The sequence below is a fragment of the Synchiropus splendidus genome, chromosome 10 (assembly GCF_027744825.2).
Source record: "Synchiropus splendidus isolate RoL2022-P1 chromosome 10, RoL_Sspl_1.0, whole genome shotgun sequence".
NCBI classification, from domain to species: Eukaryota; Metazoa; Chordata; class Actinopteri; order Syngnathiformes; family Callionymidae; genus Synchiropus; species Synchiropus splendidus.
Window position 1 is genome coordinate 22993857 of NC_071343.1, and position 22326 is coordinate 23016182.

The following is a 22326-nucleotide window of genomic DNA, read 5'->3' on the forward strand; positions in this document are numbered from 1 at the left end:
TGACCTCTGGGAGGGAAGGCAATGACATGTTATTGATTTGTTTTACTTTATAGAATAAAATAAAAGCGAACTTGTTTCACTTAACAGAGGGGAGAGTCACTTCAGATTCAGACCACCGCTACTAGACACGCAATATTTATTTTCCTTATATTGGTTGTGGTAAACAATATTGTTCCCACTATATCCTGTAGTAGATGGAGCAACTAATTACTTGGTGGACTGTTTTCCGTATATAACTGACTCAAATAGAACTTGACTTCAGGACAATGCACCTATCAACCTTTGACTTTGCATAAAGCTGTCCCCAGCAAGAACTTGATCAGCACCTTTCAGCATCAATCAAAAAGGATTGGGTGGTATGTGAAATGTTCACATTTAAAAGCATATTTGTCCTATGTGGAGTTATTGTCAAGATATTTATGTGTGTACCATAAGCAGTAGTGAGTTCAAACATATCAGATTAGATTTGTTTTGAAGTAACTTAAGAAAACAAATTCCAAGGATAGAATTTGGAATACAAAATAAGAAATACAAAAAAGAAAAATGACTTTAATGAGTGACAAATGTAAATGATTTGCATGATGATTTGAGTACTTTTCAATTTTAGTGTCTTAAACTTTCAGAAAGAATTTAAATTCACATCACTGCTTTTATTTATTGTGGTCAGCCTTAACAATAGCACTTCATGCTGGTCTAGCGCCTTTCCTTAGACTCAGGAGGTTTGGGGGATGATTATTCAAATTTAACGCCACATATCGCATGCTAAAAATGAAGTATGAAGTAAATATATTACGATATCACTGCATATATATAGTCGTGCATTTTTTTTGCTACAACAAAAATTCTTATTAGGTCGTGTTTATGTCGTCCGTATCGTAGCGTATGACAGCGATAGGATATACCTAATGTGACTTCCGAATCATGCCCTTCAAAATAAAAGCATCCAGTTTGCCTCGCTCATAATCGTACATTGTACGACAATTGAAAATTAAGGAATCATTTTGTTGCCCTTGTTTCCATGTCGGTCCCCTGCGCAAAAGGTGCATGTTGCTTCTGAATAAAATAATAATTAAAAAAAAAACTTGTTCGTTTTATAGGCTGACGTGGATCCTACACGCAGTATGTCTCGTGTTATTTGTTCACATAAGTCAGTAATCGTGATATTTATGTGGTGTCTACACGTCATTAACGAAACACGAATGAAATGCATTCCGACAATGGCCGCATACATAGTTTTGTTTACAATGGTTTTACACTTCACAATTTTAAATGATGTACAACTTTTTTATTGTTGATGTTGCAATCAATAAGTGTCATAATGTCTATTTTGAAACTAAAACAATGGCTTATGTAATTTTATTATGAAAACAAAGTAACGGCTCAAAGGGAAGTTTTATATCGTTACTGCGAAGCGTTGGTCCGAAAGTGGGCTAGATTTTATGAAAACGCGAGTGTCAACTGGAGGAAATGAGAAATAAAAATATTAATCAAAGTGATTGGTCAAGAGAAGCGTCAAGACCCTTTTAACCAATCAGAGAGAAGAAAAGCTCATGAAAATGTACGAGATCAACGGTGACTCCTTCGCGTATGCTGTCAGCTGACAGCCGTCATAACACCGTGTGCTACCTGGCTGGCACCGAACCCGCAAAGCGGTTCTAACTACTCGTTACAGCCCTGCGGACCTAACCGGGTCTTGGTTATGTTCATTCGGCTCCAGAGTGGGAGAGGAGGCTTGTGTATCGTCCACACATGGCGGCCGACATCCAGTCCCAGCCGCAGGCTCGGAAGCCATGTCTGCTGAGCAAGATCGAGGCTTTCCAAGATGTTGTTAGCACCGCAGTTATCATTCCCAAAGAGGATTGTGTTATCAGCGTGTCGGAAGACAGGTAGGCTGCCCCGCTTCACGACCCACGTTACTACTGCCAGTACATTTATTCTGTAGCAAGGTCTGGCACGAAATGTCAGGTGACGCAACGACCAAAACCTGCAGCAGCTAACCAACAATGAGTGAACCACTCGTTGAGTGAATGCAAATGATACCACTTTCAAATGAAAGACTGTTGACGAGTTTCTCTCTAAGAGCGGTGATACTGAAGCCAGCGCGTCTCTGAGCACACCGTGTTTCCTTAAGAGACTCGTGTTTATAGAGAGCTGTCACGTGTTCAATTGATACTAATTTCTCCTTTGCTAGAGCGTCACATTGGTTGGGCATCTGTAAATTTGTGATACACATACATGCGGTACACATACATTGTAATCGACTAATGTGATGAATTAAAAGGCAGGTGCAAACGTTGCCACTGTTGCTGAATTTGCCAATAGTCAACAACAGCGAGCGTCATTGATTATCATACACGATTTTGTTTTTCTGCTTCCCTGGATTCACTTTTAGTCTTGGGTTTCCCGTCCTTGCCTCTGTGCTCTTGTATTTCTTTCTTGAGATTCTTGGATGTTTCAATAATCATATATTTGTATCAGTAAGTTTCTCAAAATCACTATCTTCCATTTTCCTTTGATTTACATACTATATCTTAAGAACAAATCATATCTCACTATTGCTTAAAATGTCAGCTACTTTATGGTTGTTTTTATCGTTCTACCATTAAACCAAGTAAACCTGGCATTTTATCAGTATTGTTGCGCTTCTGAACTACACCATCACTACACTCTCAATCCAGCTGAAACTAGCATCTCTATTGATTATTTCATTAATTTATTATTATATCAATAATTTATTAATAATTATCAAATCACAGTGAATTGGGTACAACCTCTGTCATATACCTAATGAACTTTAATAAAACAGTCTAAAACACGTGTGAATGGGTTTTTCTCATTGCGGCATCTTTTACTTTGTAAATAATATTGTAGTAAAGAGGTTGTTGTTATGCTATGCATTTTCTTTTCTTTTAAATATATGTATTCTATAGTGAAATCAAGAAACGCAATCATCAAACAAATGTGCGTAACATGGAAAATGTTCAGAAGACTACTTCAAGAAGCATCCATATAATGTATGCACAGACAGCCAGTCTTGGATTTTGGGCAGGATGTGTGTGTTGGCTGGCACTCTGTGCTGAGGTTTGAATAGCTGGACGTCATCTTATGTTGTGTCCACCAGAGGACAGTGTCACCCAGTTTTACTTTTCGTCGTCGTTCCATCATGTGGTTCTACCATGGGCGTCAGTTTGTTCTGAACTGTGGCCCTTTCTGCTTGTATGTTTCTTTTAGACCTAACACTGTTGTCTTTGCAAGATCTCTGTGCAAGAATTCCGTAATTAAAGTGACCGTATTCATTTTAGATTTATTTATCAAATGTGGAACACTGTGCTGAATATTTTCCACGACAGCCATGAAACATTGAACAGCCCCACAGAGGCTAATTTATAAATTCTTTAAACATGAAAACAACACTATACAATTAAACAAAGCTATTTGAACGTGGTGTTCATTCACATGATGCTGGCACCAAGCTGTGAGGCAGAGAGGGCGAGTAGGCGTGGCAAAAATGAAAATTCAGCCCTCGTTAAACAAAGCGTTTTTGATGGGTGTGGCTTCTGCACATTTTCTCTGGTCAATATATCAATACATTGATATATACATTAGTGGATCTTTAACGTTTGATGAAGAATTATTTTAAGTGCTTCAAAGGATATCAGTGTTGATAAACTCTGACCTGTAGCGCACAAAGTACCTGGTTCAGCTCCACTCGACTCTCTTGGGATTGTACTCCATTGGTACTATTGTAGCTAATCGACATCACACGTTTCACTTGGTGTAACTGGGTGTCTCTGACACTGTATAAAAAATTCCCACCATAACCTTTATACCGCTTTCATGCTGTAAATACTGGGATAGTCCCAGTATTTCGCACATAGAACATCTGTCGGTGTGTCACACTGCTAGAAATGGTGAAACATTCCCCTCGCTGATTTACTGCTCAGCTTTTCCACTCACCCTTTTACTGGGTTTGTAAATACTTAATTGATGTGGTGTGATGTTTCCCTCCACAGGACAATACGTGTGTGGCTGAAGAGGGACAGTGGTCAGTACTGGCCCAGTGTCTATCAACTGCTGCCGTGTAAGTTTTTGTGTTGTGTTAAGCTGTTGCCCTCCATTTCTGTCTTCTTTACTTTGTCTGCACAGTTTAAATGAGTGTTCCCTGAAAGGTGATGCAAATTATGGAAAACAAAAACCATGTTTCCTTTGACAACAGAATGGCAGTGTTGGACATCAACAGGATTGGAAACTGTGACTCAGAGTCACGTCAGACTCTAGTTGGAGGGAAGGATGGATTGGGTACTAGAGCAAGGCGGACCTCACAATTCAATAAAAAACCTGAAGATGTTCAAAGTAATGGTTAATAAAGCAAAATTACTGGATAAAAATCTCGTATAACTATAAGCAGATGGAGCATTATTCTCGAGATGGATGATAGTGAAGTGAAATGTCTTTCATTTTGCCATTGGAGCTGTAGCAGCCTACAGCAGAACTGAGTGTAGTTTCTCCACTGTTTGTTGGAGTGTGTGATCGGCATTGTCCATCGTGTAGCTTGCTCAGCTTGCTCTTATCACTGGCTCAGGAAACAACCAACTTATTGATGAGCTAGTATTTATTGACTTGCACCTATTGTACAACCTCTGCGCTTATACACCTTGTACATATTGGAGCTCACTGAGAAGCTGATTTTTTTTTTAACTCATGCCATGGTACTAAACTATATTTCTAACTGAGTGGAACATTCATTTTCTTCTTACGTCTATTCGGTGGCTATTTTTCTCCTCCTGTCTTTTGATTCTTTAAAAAAATGTATGCTTTACAAAATTAAAATGTTTTGAACCAGCTCTTGTAATTTTTTGTTTTTGTAACGTGCTTTGTTTAATTTTCCATTTTTTTTAGTTAATTTGTAATTACTTTTGTTAATAGTATGACCTACACCACCCTGTCTTGCTATGTTATAATAACAATGTTATTATACTGTATTATAATTGTCTATTGTTTATTTTCTTCCCTTTTCTTGGTTTACCATGAAAACAGTACACAGGTTGTGTGCGGTGGTTATCTGCTGTATGTTCAGGAAAGTGGATGATGGATAAGAAAAAGGAGTGAATGAGATTTGAGTCTTGGGGTGATTTGTTTTAGCTTATGAAACAGTGACTGTCATGTGTATCACGGCTGTACATGCAGTGTGCACCTTTAATACAGGATACAGAACAGTTTAATACAGTTAGAAGACTTAATTCATTTTCATTAGTGTATTTCTCTCCTGTTTCTCTTTTAATACAATTTAATCTGTTTCTCCAGCGTCATGTACTTGCATGTCTTTTAACCATGAGACCAGGAGGCTCTCGCTTGGGATGGATACTGGGAGTATTTGTGTAAGTTTTGCTTGTCACATTTCCACTGTTTACTTGTATTGATTCAGCCTATGTGGAGAACAATGTTTCTCAAATGAGGACAGAGTATGTCAACCTCAATGACCACTCAAATCTGAATTATTCCATAAAAAAAGAAAAAAACAACAACAACCTGAAATTAGTGTTTAAACACTTTAAAATATACATATATATATTAGAAAAATCCCCCCTTAATATTTCTGGAGTACTTGCACTCTGACACACATGTATGAAGTCCCAGGGCTGCATGGAGCTCATTTATGGCTCTCTTGAGGCAAAGGACAAAAGAAAGAGGAGTATTGTATAATGTATTTGGGAAATTAAATATATGAATATAAACTAAAACAAAATATCAACACTGCTAGAGGAACCAGTCTGACTTTAAGTTTTCAGTGCTGGAAGTGTGTGACCAATCCGATGGCTTCTCTAAAAATCACTAAAAAACAGTTAGGAATGGAACTATAAATTGCTGTGAACAAGGTTGTTGAATGGTTGTGACATGAGCCTTTGGCTTTCAGGAATTCATCTTATCAGAAGATTATAATAAGATGACGCCAGGGCGCACATACCAAGGTGAGGAGTGTGTGCGTGCATGTTATCACATCCTTATGTTGACAACATGTACAATGCTTTTCTTTGAAATTGTGTTGCTATTTGTTTAGCCTAATTAATAAATGACTGTGTGGGGGCTGAGAAAGTATTTCTGGCTACACGGCAAGGAATGTTGTATTGCAGGTTCATGTACAGAAGAAAACTGATGCTGTCTGAAGCTCAGCTGCAGTCTTTACAGAGAAAAACAATAAAAACAATAATTCTTCCATTTTGGAAGTGTGAACATACATAATTGCATACATTATGGCCACTACCTTATTAGGGTTGTGGTGTAAAAGTGGCAGACAAGATTGTTCACGAATGCTTGTGCATAGTATAGTATAGTTGCGTCATCATCGATCATCGTTGTGATCCTGTGATCATGCTGTTCATCCGTGGACAAACAAATGTGTGAATACTTTCGCAAAACGTGACATCTTCAAAAGCACCATTGCACTATGACAAAGTGTGTATGTCTATGTTCTGTGCAGCCCACCAGGGCAAGGTGACTGTGGCACTGTTTGTCTTGGAGATGGAGTGGCTGCTGAGCTCAGGTCAGGACAAAAGGTTCACGTGGCACTGCTCTGAGAGCGGTCAGCAGCTGGGGACTCATCACACTGCGGCTTGGGTTTCTGGACTCCAGTATCCTTTGCTATGATGTGTATGTTGTATATGTTCTAGCTGAACATGATCTAGTTTGGCAACACAAACGCGCCTTAATAGAGCTTACAATACTTTATTGTAAGAATCTGACAGATTGAAATATTATCAGACAGTCAGAAGAGACAGAAGAAGGTGCAGTTTTTGGTGGTGGTTAATGATGACAATGAGTGGACCACAGCAACAACCATACTGTACCAGTGAGCCAACCTTGTGATCAGCTGGTGTCCTGTAGACACCTGTCGTAGCAGTTGAATATCTACCACTGAGGCAGTGACAATTTCAACATGAGGGTTACATCAAACATTTTTAGTCCAATTTGCCAAAAACATAAATATGCTTTATATTCAACTGGCCAGCCTTTTTATTTCCTTTTTTTAATGTACCATCAATTTGGCTCACAGAAAAGTTGTATTTTGCCTTAATCTAACTACAGGTTCGATGTGGAGACCAGACATGCCTTCGTCGGTGACCAATCAGGTCAGGTGACTATTCTGAAGCTGGAGCAGGATAGCTGCTGTCTGGTCACAACCTTCAAGGGACACACAGGTACACACACGCACACACATGCAAACACTGTACACTGCTGGTTTGAGATTACGTTTTTAATACATGTTGTAGTCTTCCTATTCACACTATCAAGTTTTTTTTTTTTTTTTGAATGAAAAGCTTGGAAAAACAGCCACTGCTGTCAGGCTAAGATATAAGTAGAGCAAATATATAGGCAAACACCTTTGTTGTGGATTTTTTCTGACTACAATTAAGATCTTGGAGAGAGAATTGTCTTTTATGAATATTTATTGAAAGAAATCTGCAAAGAGAGTGAGAATACATACATAATCCGCAGGATGAAGTTCACAGTCTTACTGAGGAATTCTCAGCCAGCATAGACTTTAATTCACTGGACAGGAGGGGTAGACAACAATATTGAAGATGACAAACAAGACTGTAGCAACAACCTTGAGTATCTGTGACAAACTCAGTCTGCACTCAGAGAGTAAACAAAGAGAAATGTTAACATTACATTTGTCTGAACAGTAACAGTTTTCCATCACAATCTTGACCAATACTTTCTAAAACGTCACTTTATAAATATTCAATATTCTGTGAGATTAGTTTGGCTTCACCACCTATTTAAAAAATCAGATGTTTTTTTTTATATGTAGACCCACTGACACTCCTCCAATACATCTCAGAAATCTGCAGCCTGCAGCATTTCATGCATTTATAATTCTTAACATTATTAGAGTTCAAGCTATGATGAACCAGACATCCTCTCGATGTTTGTGTTTCCTGATGAGAGTTTGGTTACAGCAGCTACCTTCATTTATAAGCTTCATTCATGAGATACTGTAGGTGGCCATAATATTAAGGCAGTGGTAGTGATAGTGTTTAAGTTAGTTTGACTGATTCAGTCAGTGGCTTAGTTGAATAATGTGTGAGAAAAACAATGTATAATATGACATGAAATCAAAAGGCTTGCTCTTTCCTAATGGAGTGATATGTGATATTTTTCAGGTCATGTGACTGCACTTTGTTGGGATCCTGTCCAGAGGGTTCTGTTCTCTGGTAGCTCAGATCACACGATCATCATGTGGGACATAGGGGGGCGCAAAGGCACTGCCATCGAGCTGCAGGGGCACAAGTAAGACCTACTCTTTCTTGTGAGTTCATTTAGAGCCTTGTGTGTATCTATGTGCAACGTAAGCATCAGACATCTCATTCAGTCCAAGAACAGCAATTTTCTTTCAAATGGATTCTGTCTTACTGATAGTTTATATAGCTCAAATACAGACCAAACTTAATTGGTACATGAAAACTGTATTAAGGTGTGAGGGTTTTGGTTTATACGTGTGGTTCCCTCAGTGAGAAGATCCAGGGTTTATGCTATGCGTCGCACACCCGCCAGCTCATCTCCTGCAGTGCTGACGGAAGCATCGTCATCTGGAATATGGACGTGTCACGACAAGAGGTGACAGCTATTTCCTGTTGCAATTGTGTCTGTGAATGATCAGTGTCTAATCACCACGGAATCACTGTTAGTGATGGAATGGATAAAATTAAAAAAGGTTGTATACACAGCCTACAATTGTCCTAGTGGGCCACAGTTACTCCATCCCCTTGTGTTAAACATTCCTCTACACTCCCTATGTCGTCATCCACATTGTTCTTACATCTTGGTGCATGATGCATTGACGAATATAATACTCCACCATATCGTCCGGAAGCTGCAAGTTGCATCTCACTGGCTGTAAAGCAATCTTCCATTTCTTGTGAAGATTTTCCTCTTGAAGGCTGCAATTTATTGTGGTATTAATTATTGTGTCCTTGTTGCATGAAAAGCTGCTCTGTTACCGTAGTGACTCCTTGGGATTGGAATCACAGCAGAGCGTCTCATTTCCTGATTACCACAGTTAATCGGAAAATGATTCCTTTAAAAAAACTTTTGTCTTCAGACTCCAGAGTGGTTGGACAGTGACTCTTGTCAGAAGTGTGAACAGCCCTTCTTCTGGAACTTTAAGCAGATGTGGGACAGCAAGAAGATCGGCCTTCGTCAGGTAAACCAACCAGGAAGCTGCTGGATTACTGTCCATCATTTGCAGCTGAATCATAATGCCTGTCTTGAAATAGGAACTACTTAAGAAATTCTCAAAAGGAAGTGTGGGTCGCAGTTCATTGTGTGTTTTATTGTCTCAAATCATTTGAGTTTATTGAATTCCTATGATGCATTTTGTTTACATGCATCCAATTGTCCTGCTCGACCCTGGCACCTACCTGCGACACACACACACACACACACACACACACACACACACACACACACACACACACACACACACACACACACACACACACACACACACACACACACACACACACACACACACACACACTTGTCAGACGCAGCTTGGTTAAACCAAAATTGAGCTAACACTCTGTGGTCACCTCGCTGAGTTGGTACAGCAAAGGTTAAAAGGCTAAAATGTAAAACACACAGTTGGGAGAAGTCAGATTACAATCAGGCAAAAAGGAAGGTTGTTCTTTAAAAACCAGGACTCTTGTTCAATTATTTACTTTAATTATTTTACAGTGTTAATGATGTCTGTTACTATTAACAAATCTGTGTCATTAACCAGCACCACTGCAGGAAGTGTGGTCAGGCAGTGTGTGGCAAGTGTTCCTCCAAACGCTCCACGATCCCACTCATGGGCTTCGAGTTTGAGGTGCGAGTGTGCGACAGCTGCTATGAGTCCATTACTGAGGAGGAGTGAGTCACAATCAGACCTCTGTGACGCTTCTGTCTCTGACCAGCATTGTCTCTTCTCGTGTCTTCCAGTCGAGCTCCCACCGCCACTTTCCACGACAGCAAGCACGCCATTGTTTACATGCACTATGAGCCCACCACTGGCAGCCTGCTGACCTCTGGCACTGACAAGGTCATCAAGGTCAGAATCTGAATCTGTTGTCATCACTAAAGGACTGGTCACAGTCAGCACTTCTCTCCTTTCAAGCCCTCTGTTTTCTGTTGTTAAACACAGGTTCTGTATGCTAGCTTTAGCTCCAAGCACAGTCTTTTTTTGTCTGTGCCGTGTGATTGGACCTGGTTTCACAATGGTCTTCTGTTGAGGGGTTAATTCAGTCGCCAGCTAGCCCAGTCCTGATGAAAAGTTTATGTATGACACAAAGGGGTTGTGTAATGATAAGTTGAACGACGAGTTATGAAGAATGTTGGGGGTCAATCATGGGAAATGAAGATTTGAGAGTCGGACACTTCCTCCATTAGCTCCATGTTGATTTGGATGTAAAATAATGATTTAGAAATAAGTATCTTTTATGGCAACTTTTAAATATATTTGACATTGCTACAAGAGAAAAACATATGTTTGAAATAGTTCCCCCCAACATCATTATTGTACTGTGGGGAGTTTTAATATTTCCACACTCGAAATGCCAAAAAAAACATGGCTAACTACATTGTCTTCACACGTGCCTGCCTTTACAATCGCACAATGTTATGGGAACCTAGTGATGCCAAACTTTGGCGACTCACTCAGCAATGCTTATACATGTGTGCAACTGCTCTGTTCAAGATCTCTGCTGCTGATCACCAATATCGATCAGCCACAGCAGACACACTGCTGCGAGTGAGGGAAGCGAGGGGTGCCATGTAACTGACAGGCAGGGCCTCTTCAGACTTCCACCTGTCAGAGGTGATGGGTATTTGTGATCAGCAATGAAAGGCAGTGATCGCCATTCACCCATCACATGGATATTAGCCGATAATGATCGGTTGATGATCAATTCATTACAAGGATTAGTCGTGCTCGTTCGTTCCTCCCGGGTTCACCCACATTAACACTCACACAAAATATGCAAAGCGTCATGGTGGCTCAGCCAAATACTAAAATCATTGCTGGTGTACAGATGACTCTGCAGGTAACCACGCGAAGTAACCATCTGGCAACCCATAGTGTGTTTGATTCCAGCTGTGCTGCTGTGAAGCTGGAGGAGGGGTGAGAAAGAAAAGAAAAGAAAAAACACACAACCAGGAAATGCCAACATGAAAGCACAGAATACAGAAACATGACACAAAGTTAGTTGGTTAGTTTAAATTTCTTTGTTCAGCCTTGTGCGATAAGTGCTCAAATTTGTGACTTCAGTCTTATAATTATTAATTTTACTGAGAAATGAAATAAGGCCATGGTAGCCATACTCATCTTCAGATGAAATCATTCACTTTACAATAACCTACTTTGAACGCAGACCAATAAATAGCGACCAATAAGTCACATCATTTGTGGATAACCCACCCAACGTCATTCAACATTCCTCTCTTGGTGGGTGTGCAGACTAACTGGTGTCCTTGCTCCTCTGCAGCTGTGGGACATGACGCCTGTGGTCTCCTGAGACTTCGGACAAAATGAGCATCAAAAAGGAAACGTATAACAGAATGGCGCTCGAACAGCACACTGGATTGACTTATTGAGGAGCCAGAGATGCCAGCGAAAAGTCGCGAGGTTACTTACACGAGTGCAAGGATCATGTGCTTGTTCATGTGAAGATGCGTTTTATTTTTTTTTAATTCCTCATAATTGTCCTGTCAGCCTTTTCAATCCTCAGAAATCCGCTTTGTGGTCATTGTTCCAAGTTACTGAGAGACATTCTTCTGAGGAGTCAAACATTGCTGTGAATTATCTGTTCTGTGCAGGTGGGAGTCAGGAGAGATTCAAGAAACACAAGTGCTACATTGATTCCATGCATCAACCTAATCAAATCTGTCCCAGACTACTTTAATCTTTAGTTTTAATTCCATTGAAAGACACTTTTCATTCAAATTTGATCGTTATATCGCAACTACCTGGCTTATATTGTGGAGCTCTGCATTTACCGTACAACAGGCATGAGGTGTGCTTTGGCTCAAGTAGGCATCTCACTTCACTGCATCATATCAACAGACATTCCACTCATGATGCTTCTTAAATGCACAGTATTTACAGTATAGGGGACCATGTAATGCCTGACTGGTGTATATAGACACTTCGCCTTCCCTCCTGTCTGTCACACTCTATTGATCCTTATTGTTTACAATGGATGCCAGCATCTTAAACCAGCCCGTCAAATATCTTGGTACAGATCATAGATGGAAACACTTCATTGCTGTTTGCCAAAGTTACAATATGTCGACTTGAACAAGAGCAGTACCACAACACGTATTCATTTTTGATTCTCTGTGTCAAGTCAACTTGACTGCCTCTTTTATGAACACAGGACAGTATGTGTCAGTTCTGAATATGTTATGTCAACTGTGGCATTACTCCTCTACTTTGTGAGGAATGACTACATATACTGAATTCTGTTTGTTGTGTTCGCTTTGTGACATACATTTAATTCCAATTTGTTATAAATGAGTAGTTTTACCACATGTACATTTCACACTCTATGTCTAAGAACCAGAAAAGAAGACCAAATCATATCGTCTAATCTTTTCTTACTTGAATATGATCTGATGATAATCTGCGGGTCATCATACAACATTTTAGTTATTAGTACACTTCACAAGTGGAGTCACAGTTAACACTCCTGTCCTTACAAATGACTGAAATAATTTTACACACATGGTTTATATGGGCAAAAGATGGCACTGTCTGTAAAATAATGCTAGTCATGACTACGTTTTTCTGTTGGTAAGAAAGATTTGTTTACTGCAAGATGGGAGGCTTTGTGTCCTGGTGACCCTACCACGGTGGCTTTAACTCCTTGCAACATTACAAGTTAAGAATGACCCTGGCGATACTAGTTTTGAACCAAGTACTTCTTATTGAATAAAAGCTTCATCCATTAAAAAAATGTTTTATGCAGTATATATGCATATATGCAGGGTGCTCCCTCCCTCTAGCTACACCTTAGCTTGTGTTGGCACTGTAGTTCCTGGGGCTACGGGGTCACAGAATGTTGAATAATTAAGCCCTATAAGTAGTCAGTGGTTTGATTGAAGGTAATTTATACAAACTTATCCAATCATCATGTTACCGGAGTCCTGCTTCACCTGTGTTGCTGTTCAAGTGAAGGCTGGTTCATTTATGTTGCAACAAGTTTACATGTTGTACGTATATACATTAGATTTTAGAAAGACATGGATGCCTTGGCCCAAATGGATCTTGAACCAGTCAGGTTTTATCTAGATATCTTGTGATGAACTTCATGAATGGAAAGATTTATGTGTGAGCGGCTTGAGGATCGATCAATGAATGTACGACTGTGTACGTGGTGACGATGATGCAGCGTCGTGTTTACTGTGACTACACAGTCAGCACCGTCGATAATGTGGACCTCATTTCATTGATAATTTATGAATATTTGTGTGTTTAAAATAAGCCAGTTCATCCAAATCAGAGAGCTTATGTGTTTTAATCAGATGGACTGTTTGAATTAAAAAAAGAATAAAAAAATGTTTTGTCTGAGCGTTTTTGTTTACTGCATGCGTCTGACGACAGAACCAGGTAGATATGTTAATTTTATATACTCGAGATAGTGAGAAATGTGGTTGACACAGAAAACAAAAATGATACATACAAACATAAAAAGTACAGCCAAGCCCACTTTTGCATCCATGATTTTTGTTTACCAAATATATTAGTCCTACTAATAATGTTAAATATGCAGACTGCAATGAGCTCAAACGGACAGCAGATGGCAGAATCATAGACGAATCCTGACGAAACGGCCTCGGTGAAAGAAAAGGTAAGTCCACATTTTGTCTCCATCGTCGCAGAAACTTTATTTGTTCGGCTGGAGCGGGACACATGACCCGATGGGCCTCCAAGCCTATTTAAAAATTAGATTGGAGCTTCATAATACTTTCTGTGCTCACTGATGAACTTTCCACAAAAACAAAGATGGAAAAAAAAACCATTAAGAAAACATTTAAGAAAACTTTGTACATGGCTACATTAAGATAATCACTGTGCCATTGGAGCAGAGATGCCGATTAAGATACCTGTAGTATTTGGGAGTGCTGTTCCATCTGCAGTGAAATGTAAAAATGTAAACCTGATGGATCTTTAATGGAGTGTAAGCCCTGGAGGACCGAGGCGTCAAGGTTTAAACTTCTGAGCCAGCTCCTCGAGAACCAGCATTAGCTTCTCCTGGTCCAGGGAGGAAGACTTGGACCAGGCCAGAGGAAGGTGAGTGGCCACTGCTGCGCGATCTGGACCGGAAAGAACCGGAGCACATTAGGCCCACTGACTTTGTACAGTGAGATGAACATGTTTTACTTACCTTGAAAAAAGAGTCCACTGGGCTGCTTGGCAGCAGCTGCTGAGATGGCGAGCCAGACCGCAGTGTCTGCGCCCATGGCCTCTGTCCTCAGTTTGTTAGCCATCTTAGCATGGAAGGATGGCATGGAGGACTGAACAGCTGCAGGATCAAAAGGAAGTTTCTTACCTTCGACACATGCTTTACAATGAAAAAAATATTTTTCCATTTCGTCCATATATCATCAGTTTTCATTTTGCCACGCCTTCTTCATTCATATCAAGAGGGGGCTAACCAATAAAACAAATGCTAAAGCCTCACAGTTGTTCAAAATAGGAAAGGGAATCACTTGTCTGTGTTATGATAACAACTGAAGCAAGCTTAGCATGAAAGAGCACCCACTTAAAAAAATCAGCAGCAGCAAAAGAGCAGAAGACTTTGAGCTCTGACATGAGGAAACAGAAACCTGCCCTGTTGCTTTCCTGTACTGTCCTGGTCTGGCACAGCCAGGCACAGTTTCTGAGCCTCATACTGGTCAGGTCCAGTCCAAGCACCTACCTGGTGTGTCGGCCCAGCCTGGGTGCATGCTGGAGAAGTGGATGTCTTTGTGCAGAGCGGCCCATCTCTCGGTCATGATCACCTGCTGCCTCTGTTACATACACGTTCAGACTTCCAACATCAGCTGACTCATTTGTTTTATCTTGCCAATGATTTGGTCACCTTATTCTGGGCGTAGGCCATGGTGCCGTCGAAGGTTGCCTTCTCAAACTGGAGGTCGTCTACATTCAGCTTCTGCGTCAACATCCCGCCTGACGACACCGTGACCTGGAAGACAGCAGCCGCAACTTACTTTGTAAATCAGACGACCAACGGTTGAGATCTTCTTCCAACAGTCTCTAGGAAGTCTTCGTTTTTGGCCATGGTTGTAGCAGAATTTTTCAATGTAATAGAAGTGTCATTCACCACTCTGGGATCTTCAGCCTTCTTCAAAATTGGAATGAGAACCATGGTGAGGATGTAGGTCCCTGAGAAGTATACAACACAATCATATAACACCAGGGCTACACTGGCACAAAAAAAGATGGCACTGGATTTTAGGCTTTGGTGACTGCTGTGATTTTGATATGACTGCCTGTTAGACATGCTCAGATGCAACAAAAAAGAATTTTATCTAGCTCAATTTAACAGAATCTCAGCAGTCGCTGACATGAGCAAAATATTGCCACTATATATGGAAAGGTGTGGGGCAGACTGTTCTACCTGGTAGCTTCGTTTTTAAGTAAAATAAATGTGTGTGCGTGCGTGCAGACTACGTTCAATTTGTCATGTATATATTTAGAAACAAAGCTACCAGGTAGAACAGTCGGCCCCACACCATTCCAAACCTTTATAGAAAAGTTTCTGCACCTGCTGTGGGATTCGTGTTTCATTCACCAACACTGAGTCTTAATCCCAGCTAAATACGCTAGTTCCTAGTTGAAGACGATAAATGGCATGATGTGATTGATACCTCTTTCTCAGTCTGACCTTCCTCCTCCAACTTACTATAGTCTGCTTCTGCCAGGAAACCCCTTTTTCACACATATACTTGGCCATTTTATCTAAATGACTGGGAATTTATGACAACTCGGACACGAGAGACGCTGTCAGATTGAAAATGAACCAATGAGCCACTTTCTTTGTCACAAGGGCCTCCTGTCTAGTGGAAGGTACGTACTTCAGATTTCATTGGATCTTTGTGCTGTCAATCAAAACTCGAGGGTTCCGAGGACCACTGGAGCAAATTAATAAATTGGACGGACTTCTCCAGAGATGGTGGTTGAAGCAGACTTTCCATGTCATCACTCTGATGTCTGAGGCTGCCAAGCAGTTCATCTCAAGTCTTTACTGTACGGACCATATAGCAGTTAGCAGTATACCAACTAAGATACCAACTTGAGCACAGATTCTGAACACCAGAATCTGTGCTCAGAAGTCCGGTAATCTCCAGTTATAACATTCTCAGCTAAGTGACTGAGCTAGAAAACAGCGCCTTGTTTGAGTTGCAAGTACAACGGTTTTCCAGTTGGATATTAAGCAGACTTAGTTTCCCATTGGTGTGTTCATCATTTTAAAATATAACATATTAATCTAGCTTTTGACTAATCCAAGCCTATCGACTAGTCTATGACTATTGTCAGTGATTTTCCACAGTTTAAAATAAAATAAAATGAAACGGATTTGCTCATTACTAAATAGATTTTATTAGTATTATTCTACTGCTTGTTCTGATTTTATATCAAGTGTTTCGTGCTTTCCAGATTCCTAGGCTTGATTTTCTGGTTGTATTTTATTATTAATTAGTGCTGAACCACGTGCAGGAACTGAAAATGATTTATAAATAGTCGAAGGACTCGTGGGTAAGCAGAGAGTTTTGGTATGTCCACCATTGGCTCCCTCTGTGAGTGGGGCACAGTGCAGAGTGCTATAGCATCTTGTCAATCTGCTATATGGTCCCAGGAAAACTATACTAATCATCCTTTAATTTTCTGTGCAAAGGTCAGAGGTCATATTTGTTCAGCCTGAAAAATCATTAACCACCTTACTACTACAGTTATTCACAGGTGGCTACTGTTTATTTTCATTGGATGGCTGTAGAATTACAACACAATAACATTTCCAATATCTGGCAGTCAGTTTACACTACTGTGAATTTATGGCAATAACATTTACAATAACAGATTTGAACTCTCTTATAGCTGCTGCACAATAACAAACTCCTGGCCTTCTGTTATTCAGGTTTTCTGCTCATTGATAAGAGCTAGTGATGAGGTGTCATGACACAGTGTTCTGATGTTCAGTTGCCATGAGAAGGCACCTTCTGCTGTAAAATGTTCGGAATTGATTGAATAAAACCTCACTTTGATTCTCTATCAAGAGCGTCATCTAGCAGTTGCCATTTCATCAACCCTGCACATGACACCTCATCTACCCATCACGGATAAGAGCAAAGCTGGTGAGTTAGGATTCAGCAGCTTGGGTTGTCTTCTCACTCAGCAGCGTGTGTCGATATCGCCATACATCATTTGGAAAGCTTTCTGACCTGCTTGCAGAAACAGTGCACACATCGCACTGGGGCCGTTACACAAACCCACCCAGCTGTTTCAATTTTCTTTCTTGGATGACCATTTTAGAAGATACAGGAATATGTGGAACAAATCCTGTCGACGGTAGCAGTCATAAAGCGATGGGACTCACCGAGCGTGTTTGTGGCAAAGTTTTTCTCTAGCCCCTCCTCAGTCAGCTCTCTCTGGTTGACCATACAGCCTGCATTGTTGATCTGGTGCAAAGTTCAATGATGGTTTCAATACAGAGTGGAATGACCTGGACAAAAAAGACACACACACACCTACCAACACATGAAGACTGTTGTTCTGTGAGAAGTTTTGGCCAAACTCCCAAACCTGCCTCGCACTTGACATGTCAACAATGTGGATGTGAACATTCTAGAAAACAGAAAAAGTGGCATCTAACACTGTAGGTTTTCATCCGGAAAACATTGAAAATCAATAACTCATACACACCAAACCTCTTAATGTTTTCAGACTGTAGGGGGAACCTACACACACACAAATATATAGGTGTGTTGAGTAAACAGCAGGCATCTTACATTAAAAAGAAGCCTCTATCATCCCACAAAATCTTAACTTGACATGTCTTCAAGCTCTCATATAGTCAGATAATTCAACATGAAGTGAAATACTGGAAAAACTGGTGCTGCTTTTCCCCTGGTTCCCCAACTTCCCCCTTCCCTTCCATAGACTCTCCACATATCACTGTATCATATGAGGGACATGAATCATCAGTCACCAACCACTTCCATTTACGCGGTGGGGAGTGCACCTGAAAATTGCCTTCCAGTGCGCCTGATTGAAACTTTTGTTTAAAAATCACAGCCTAAGATTGTCCCACCCAAACAGGTTTGTGCTGTGCTGCCATCTATCGTAGGAATTGTGTTGGTCAACAGTGACAAGGATTATGGTTACCCCAAGTATATCAGCTCTGTAGTGCACATGCTGTTCGAACAAGAAAGCTAAAATCAAGATCAACCAAAGTTTTGGTTTTCCTCCTTTTAAACAGACACCAGTCACTCTGATCGCAGAATTGTGTTGGAACGCAGGCATAAGCAAAGAAAACTGGCAGAGATTTTCCATTTTACGCTTGATGAGAATGATCCAAAGATGAAGTGTGCAATCATATCTTTAAAAATGGATTATATATGATTCGTTCTTCCAGGACTCACATGGTTTTTACTTTTCTCAACTATTTCATCTCGGGCTGTTTCTGCCCGACCCTGGTTACGACACACCAAGTGGACTGTTCCCCCTGTCAAAAGAAAGGACAAGTCTACTTCATCATGATGGCATGTTTGCGACTTAAACAAGTTTCTCTGGGTGTGGGGGAGGGGTCTCTCATGAGCTATGAGACTTGGCTTGTTGCCATATTCTCTGCCATCACAGATAGTTTTGCGCAGTAGGCACACCTCTGTTAGCGATTTCTTGTGCTGTCGCTTTCCCAATTCCGCTGTTAGCTCCCGTGACCATGAAAGACCTCCCACTCAGGTTGACCTCGAGGTCTGCTGGGACGAAAGTCTTCGCAGCAGCTTCATAACCACTCCTGTGAGAGAGCAGATCATGATGCAACACTTCTGAGTGCTCCACTGTCTTTAACTGTGTCAGGACAGAAACTGAGCTTAAAACTGATAATCATAGGTGGTATTATGAAACACCTTATTTGACACACTCGATCAATAAATTATACATTTACATATTTTGATGATCAAATTTCATACAATTTCTTGGATTTTGTTTTATCTTCCTGAGAAATAGAATATCAATAGTCACATCAGCACTCAGGTGAGGGATCATAGTGCAGACGCTTAACTTATTTCACGCTTTTGCACTACAGTTAATCAATCACCACAACGAGGTGTAGCAACTGAGCTCGATTTGTTATAGATTCGGAAGACTTTCGATCAACAAGCGGTGCTTCAGTGCTTGACGTCACCAGAGTAATTCTCAAATACTGACCGGCGATATAAATGTGTCAACATAGTAATGCATTATTTTCATTCATGCAATTGAGGGAGTTAACCGACAAAGACTGCATATCAGGACAGACGTCGCCCCTTCTTGTTGACAGTCATAGCTCACAAAACGCGCAAGCATGCGTTATATTCCAGACTGATTTGGATTCTCAGGCGTTGTGTGAATGATGAAGTTCAACTCATCGAGCAGACTAAATCCCATGAACACCACCGACAGCGAACATTACAACAGAAGTCCTGGATAGGACGCATACTTACTTGGTATATTCTTGGAGACCTTTCATAAACCAAACTGCATTCCTGTAGATAGACATAATCTTCGCTACAACGTTAACGGCAGGACAAGTAGACGCTGGTGTTTCATAAGGACGACCCGTGGTTATGGCGTCACCGGGTCACGTGTTCACAAACAGGAAGTCGCATGCCATACTGATAGCGCCTCCATCGGAAAGCGAAACTGTTATGCGAAATATAATTCACATTTGTCCTTTCTTCTTCACATTTGCAGTCAGCCCCCGAACTTGAGAACGCAATTCTTAACAGAAAAGAAACTAATACGTCCGTTTGAAGTAGGAACATTGATAATCCTTAAATCTGGTTCCTGTGCATTCAGTTGTCAGGATGGCCGAGTGGTCTAAGGCGCCAGACTCAAGGTAGCACCTTCCTGTGAAAAGGGACTTCTGGTCTCCGATTGGAGGCGTGGGTTCGAATCCCACTTCTGACAATACGTTTTCTTTCTTTCGATATAACCGTTTTGGTCCTCGTCGTCTCTCACTCTCCCTCTCTCTCTCTCTCTATGAAACATATGGACGAGTCGCATAAATGAAAAAGATACTCACACGACGAGAAAACAAACAAATTTTTACTTCACCAGTTGTTATTACGATAGTGGTTATTATAAGTAGCGTCAGAATGCTTCGACATTTATTCATAATAATAATTATAACCTCGAAACGATGTTTGATCGACATAATGCTTCACTTGTTTTTTCAAACAACACCAATGATAATAATACATAAATAAGTAGTATTATAACTAAGAATTATCTAGCTGAGAACAATGAACACATTTGCAGTTAAAAGCCACATTATTTCATTTGATTCACTAGTTCCAATCCAGATATTAATTTGACACCAGCTTTATATGAAAGGAATACGTTTCGTGACGTCACCGAGAAAAGTCTTATCGCAGAGATCTGGCGTCATCTGCCGTTCATAAATGAGACGGACTAATCCAGAGAGATTAGCAGAATGCTTCAGTCTGGCGAAAAATATTTTTTTTAAAATGTGGATGTTTCAGGATACGCTCTGCTTGTACTGTTTAACCCAAATTAAATAATTGAATTCAACATCCGGCTTCAATCAATTGCGCGTTTTCACACAGACAACAACAATTTCTACAGTCTACAGTTTTAAAGTCGTCACTGTGAACATATCAGCCCACTGTCACCAAACAAAACAAATTCTCAACCGACAAGCGTCAGCAGTCAAACTACTTTCTGCCGCCTGGGTTACACGGTTGTCAGGATGGCCGAGCGGTCTAAGGCGCCAGACTCAAGGTGATGAACCTTCCTGATCATGGGACTTCTGGTCTCCGAATGGAGGCGTGGGTTCGAATCCCACTTCTGACAAAGTTTTTTTCCTGTCCCCATTTTCAGTAAAATTTATTGTTAATCGGGTACAGAAAAGTACAGAAGTGTTGAAAACTTATCTGAAATCTGTCTCTTACATTTGTTTCACCTTGCAAATTCAGCATTCATATATTCAGGTTCAAATGATATGAGAGAAGGAACACTGACATGTTAGATGAATCAAATCACATTAAACAAACTGGATAGCCATTTTGTATTACCATGAAATATTGTCGTAGTTTGCAAACACTGCTTTTATTTTAAAAGGGACTTTTAGCTCAACAGTCCTAGTTCCTATCAAATAAACGTATCCGATTAAAATGGCACTCTAAAGCCTGAATCTAATTTGTTCTCAAAGTAGTTTTATCGTTGATAACCCAGTGAGTCTGCTGGGATAGGCTCTGGAAACATGAGTAAGGGGTGGTTAATTGACGATGTATGTATGCATGTATACAAAAGTCAGATGGAAAGAGCCAAACATGTTTTAATATCACTCAGAAATCACTCAGTCTAAAATTATTTGCAAAAACAGCGATCACTCCATCACTACTATAATAGGTAGTTGGTACAGAAAAGTCAGATCGAAATAATGCATCATATGATTTAAATGATCAACAAAAACAGTCAACAAATATTTGCTCAAAACTGTGATCACTGAAGTTTGCAGGTTTTAACTGCTTATTCCAGTTTCTCTGATGTTGCTGAGCATGGACGTTCTGAAGCCCAGTTATCAGGATGGCCGAGTGGTCTAATATTCAAGATGGTAAACCTTCGAAAGCATGGGACTTCTGCTCTTGAAATGAAGCTCTGGGTTTGAATCCCACTTCTGACACAACTTTTTTCTCTTCTCTTTTCTCTCTTTCTCTTCTTCTCTTAGGAGCGACTTCATCTTTCCCAGTGATGCTCTCTTCTTTTGTTCAATGGAAGAGTGAAGCGCGGAAAACTTTTCTGAAATCTGTTACTGATATTTCTTTCCCCTGGCAAATGTAGCATTGACATATTCAAGTTCATATATATTGAGAGCATCATGGGACTTCAATATATTCAAGGATACATCCAAGGCCACTCCCTTTTTACTCACACACCGCTGGGGCTGTTGTTGTGGCCGTAACATGACAAAAAACAAAACAAAACCAAAAACAACATTTGAACCTTACAGTATATTCAGTAGTAGTAAAAAAAAGCCAATCATGATTTTGAATCATCAA

At 40.3% G+C, this 22326-nt stretch overlaps 2 protein-coding genes and 2 non-coding genes across 8 annotated transcripts; 3 read left to right on the top strand and 1 right to left on the bottom strand.

Annotated features, from left to right (window-relative positions):
* Positions 1-100: 100 nt before the first annotated feature.
* Positions 101-13650, top strand: wdfy2 (WD repeat and FYVE domain containing 2). 3 transcript variants are annotated; one of them, XM_053876856.1, is made up of 12 exons: positions 101-356; positions 4014-4081; positions 5305-5378; positions 5915-5969; positions 6479-6629; positions 7084-7196; positions 8166-8292; positions 8514-8619; positions 9104-9205; positions 9785-9915; positions 9985-10093; positions 11526-13647. In XM_053876856.1, exons 3-12 carry the CDS (start codon positions 5319-5321, stop codon positions 11553-11555), a joined length of 984 nt encoding a protein of 327 aa, XP_053732831.1. In that variant the 5' UTR covers positions 101-356; positions 4014-4081; positions 5305-5318; the 3' UTR covers positions 11556-13647. The 3 variants fall into 3 exon arrangements, with proteins under 3 accessions (XP_053732831.1, XP_053732829.1, XP_053732828.1); XM_053876854.1 differs by lacking the exon at positions 101-356 and adding an exon at positions 1549-1886 and having other exon boundaries at positions 9785-9871; positions 11526-13650; XM_053876853.1 differs by lacking the exon at positions 101-356 and adding an exon at positions 1550-1886.
* dhrs12 (dehydrogenase/reductase (SDR family) member 12) lies at positions 7449-19927 on the bottom strand. 3 transcript variants are annotated; one of them, XM_053876857.1, is made up of 10 exons: positions 19747-19927; positions 18925-19058; positions 18685-18767; positions 17795-17887; positions 17640-17721; positions 15366-15427; positions 15123-15227; positions 14961-15051; positions 14427-14564; positions 7449-14355 (listed from the first exon to the last, which is right to left on the bottom strand). In XM_053876857.1, the coding sequence occupies exons 1-10, from the start codon at positions 19800-19802 to the stop codon at positions 14243-14245; spliced, it is 957 nt and encodes a 318-aa protein (XP_053732832.1). In that variant the 5' UTR covers positions 19803-19927; the 3' UTR covers positions 7449-14242. The 3 variants fall into 3 exon arrangements, with proteins under 3 accessions (XP_053732832.1, XP_053732834.1, XP_053732833.1); XM_053876859.1 differs by lacking the exon at positions 19747-19927 and adding an exon at positions 17966-18000 and having other exon boundaries at positions 18925-18990; XM_053876858.1 differs by lacking the exon at positions 18925-19058 and having other exon boundaries at positions 19747-19898.
* Positions 19928-20103: 176 nt separating this feature from the next.
* On the top strand, positions 20104-20212 carry trnal-caa (transfer RNA leucine (anticodon CAA)). Its single transcript has 2 exons — positions 20104-20141; positions 20167-20212. It is a non-coding gene; the product is annotated as a tRNA-Leu (tRNA).
* Positions 20213-21008: 796 nt separating this feature from the next.
* Positions 21009-21118, top strand: trnal-caa (transfer RNA leucine (anticodon CAA)). Its single transcript has 2 exons — positions 21009-21046; positions 21073-21118. It is a non-coding gene; the product is annotated as a tRNA-Leu (tRNA).
* Positions 21119-22326: the final 1208 nt, after the last annotated feature.

Coding starts and splice junctions, on each gene's coding strand:
- wdfy2 (XM_053876853.1), top strand. CDS start 1,750: ATGGCGGCCGACATCCAGTCCCAGCCGCAGGCTCGGAAGCCATGTCTG. Junction 5,379..5,914: donor TGGATACTGGGAGTATTTGT/GTAAGTTTTGCT, acceptor TTTGGCTTTCAG/GAATTCATCTTATCAGAAGA. Junction 5,970..6,478: donor GCCAGGGCGCACATACCAAG/GTGAGGAGTGTG, acceptor TGTTCTGTGCAG/CCCACCAGGGCAAGGTGACT.
- dhrs12 (XM_053876857.1), bottom strand. CDS start 19,802: ATGTCTATCTACAGGAATGCAGTTTGGTTTATGAAAGGTCTCCAAGAA. Junction 15,052..15,122: donor TGGCCTACGCCCAGAATAAG/GTGACCAAATCA, acceptor TGTATGTAACAG/AGGCAGCAGGTGATCATGAC. Junction 14,565..14,960: donor AGGCTGGGCCGACACACCAG/GTAGGTGCTTGG, acceptor TTGATCCTGCAG/CTGTTCAGTCCTCCATGCCA.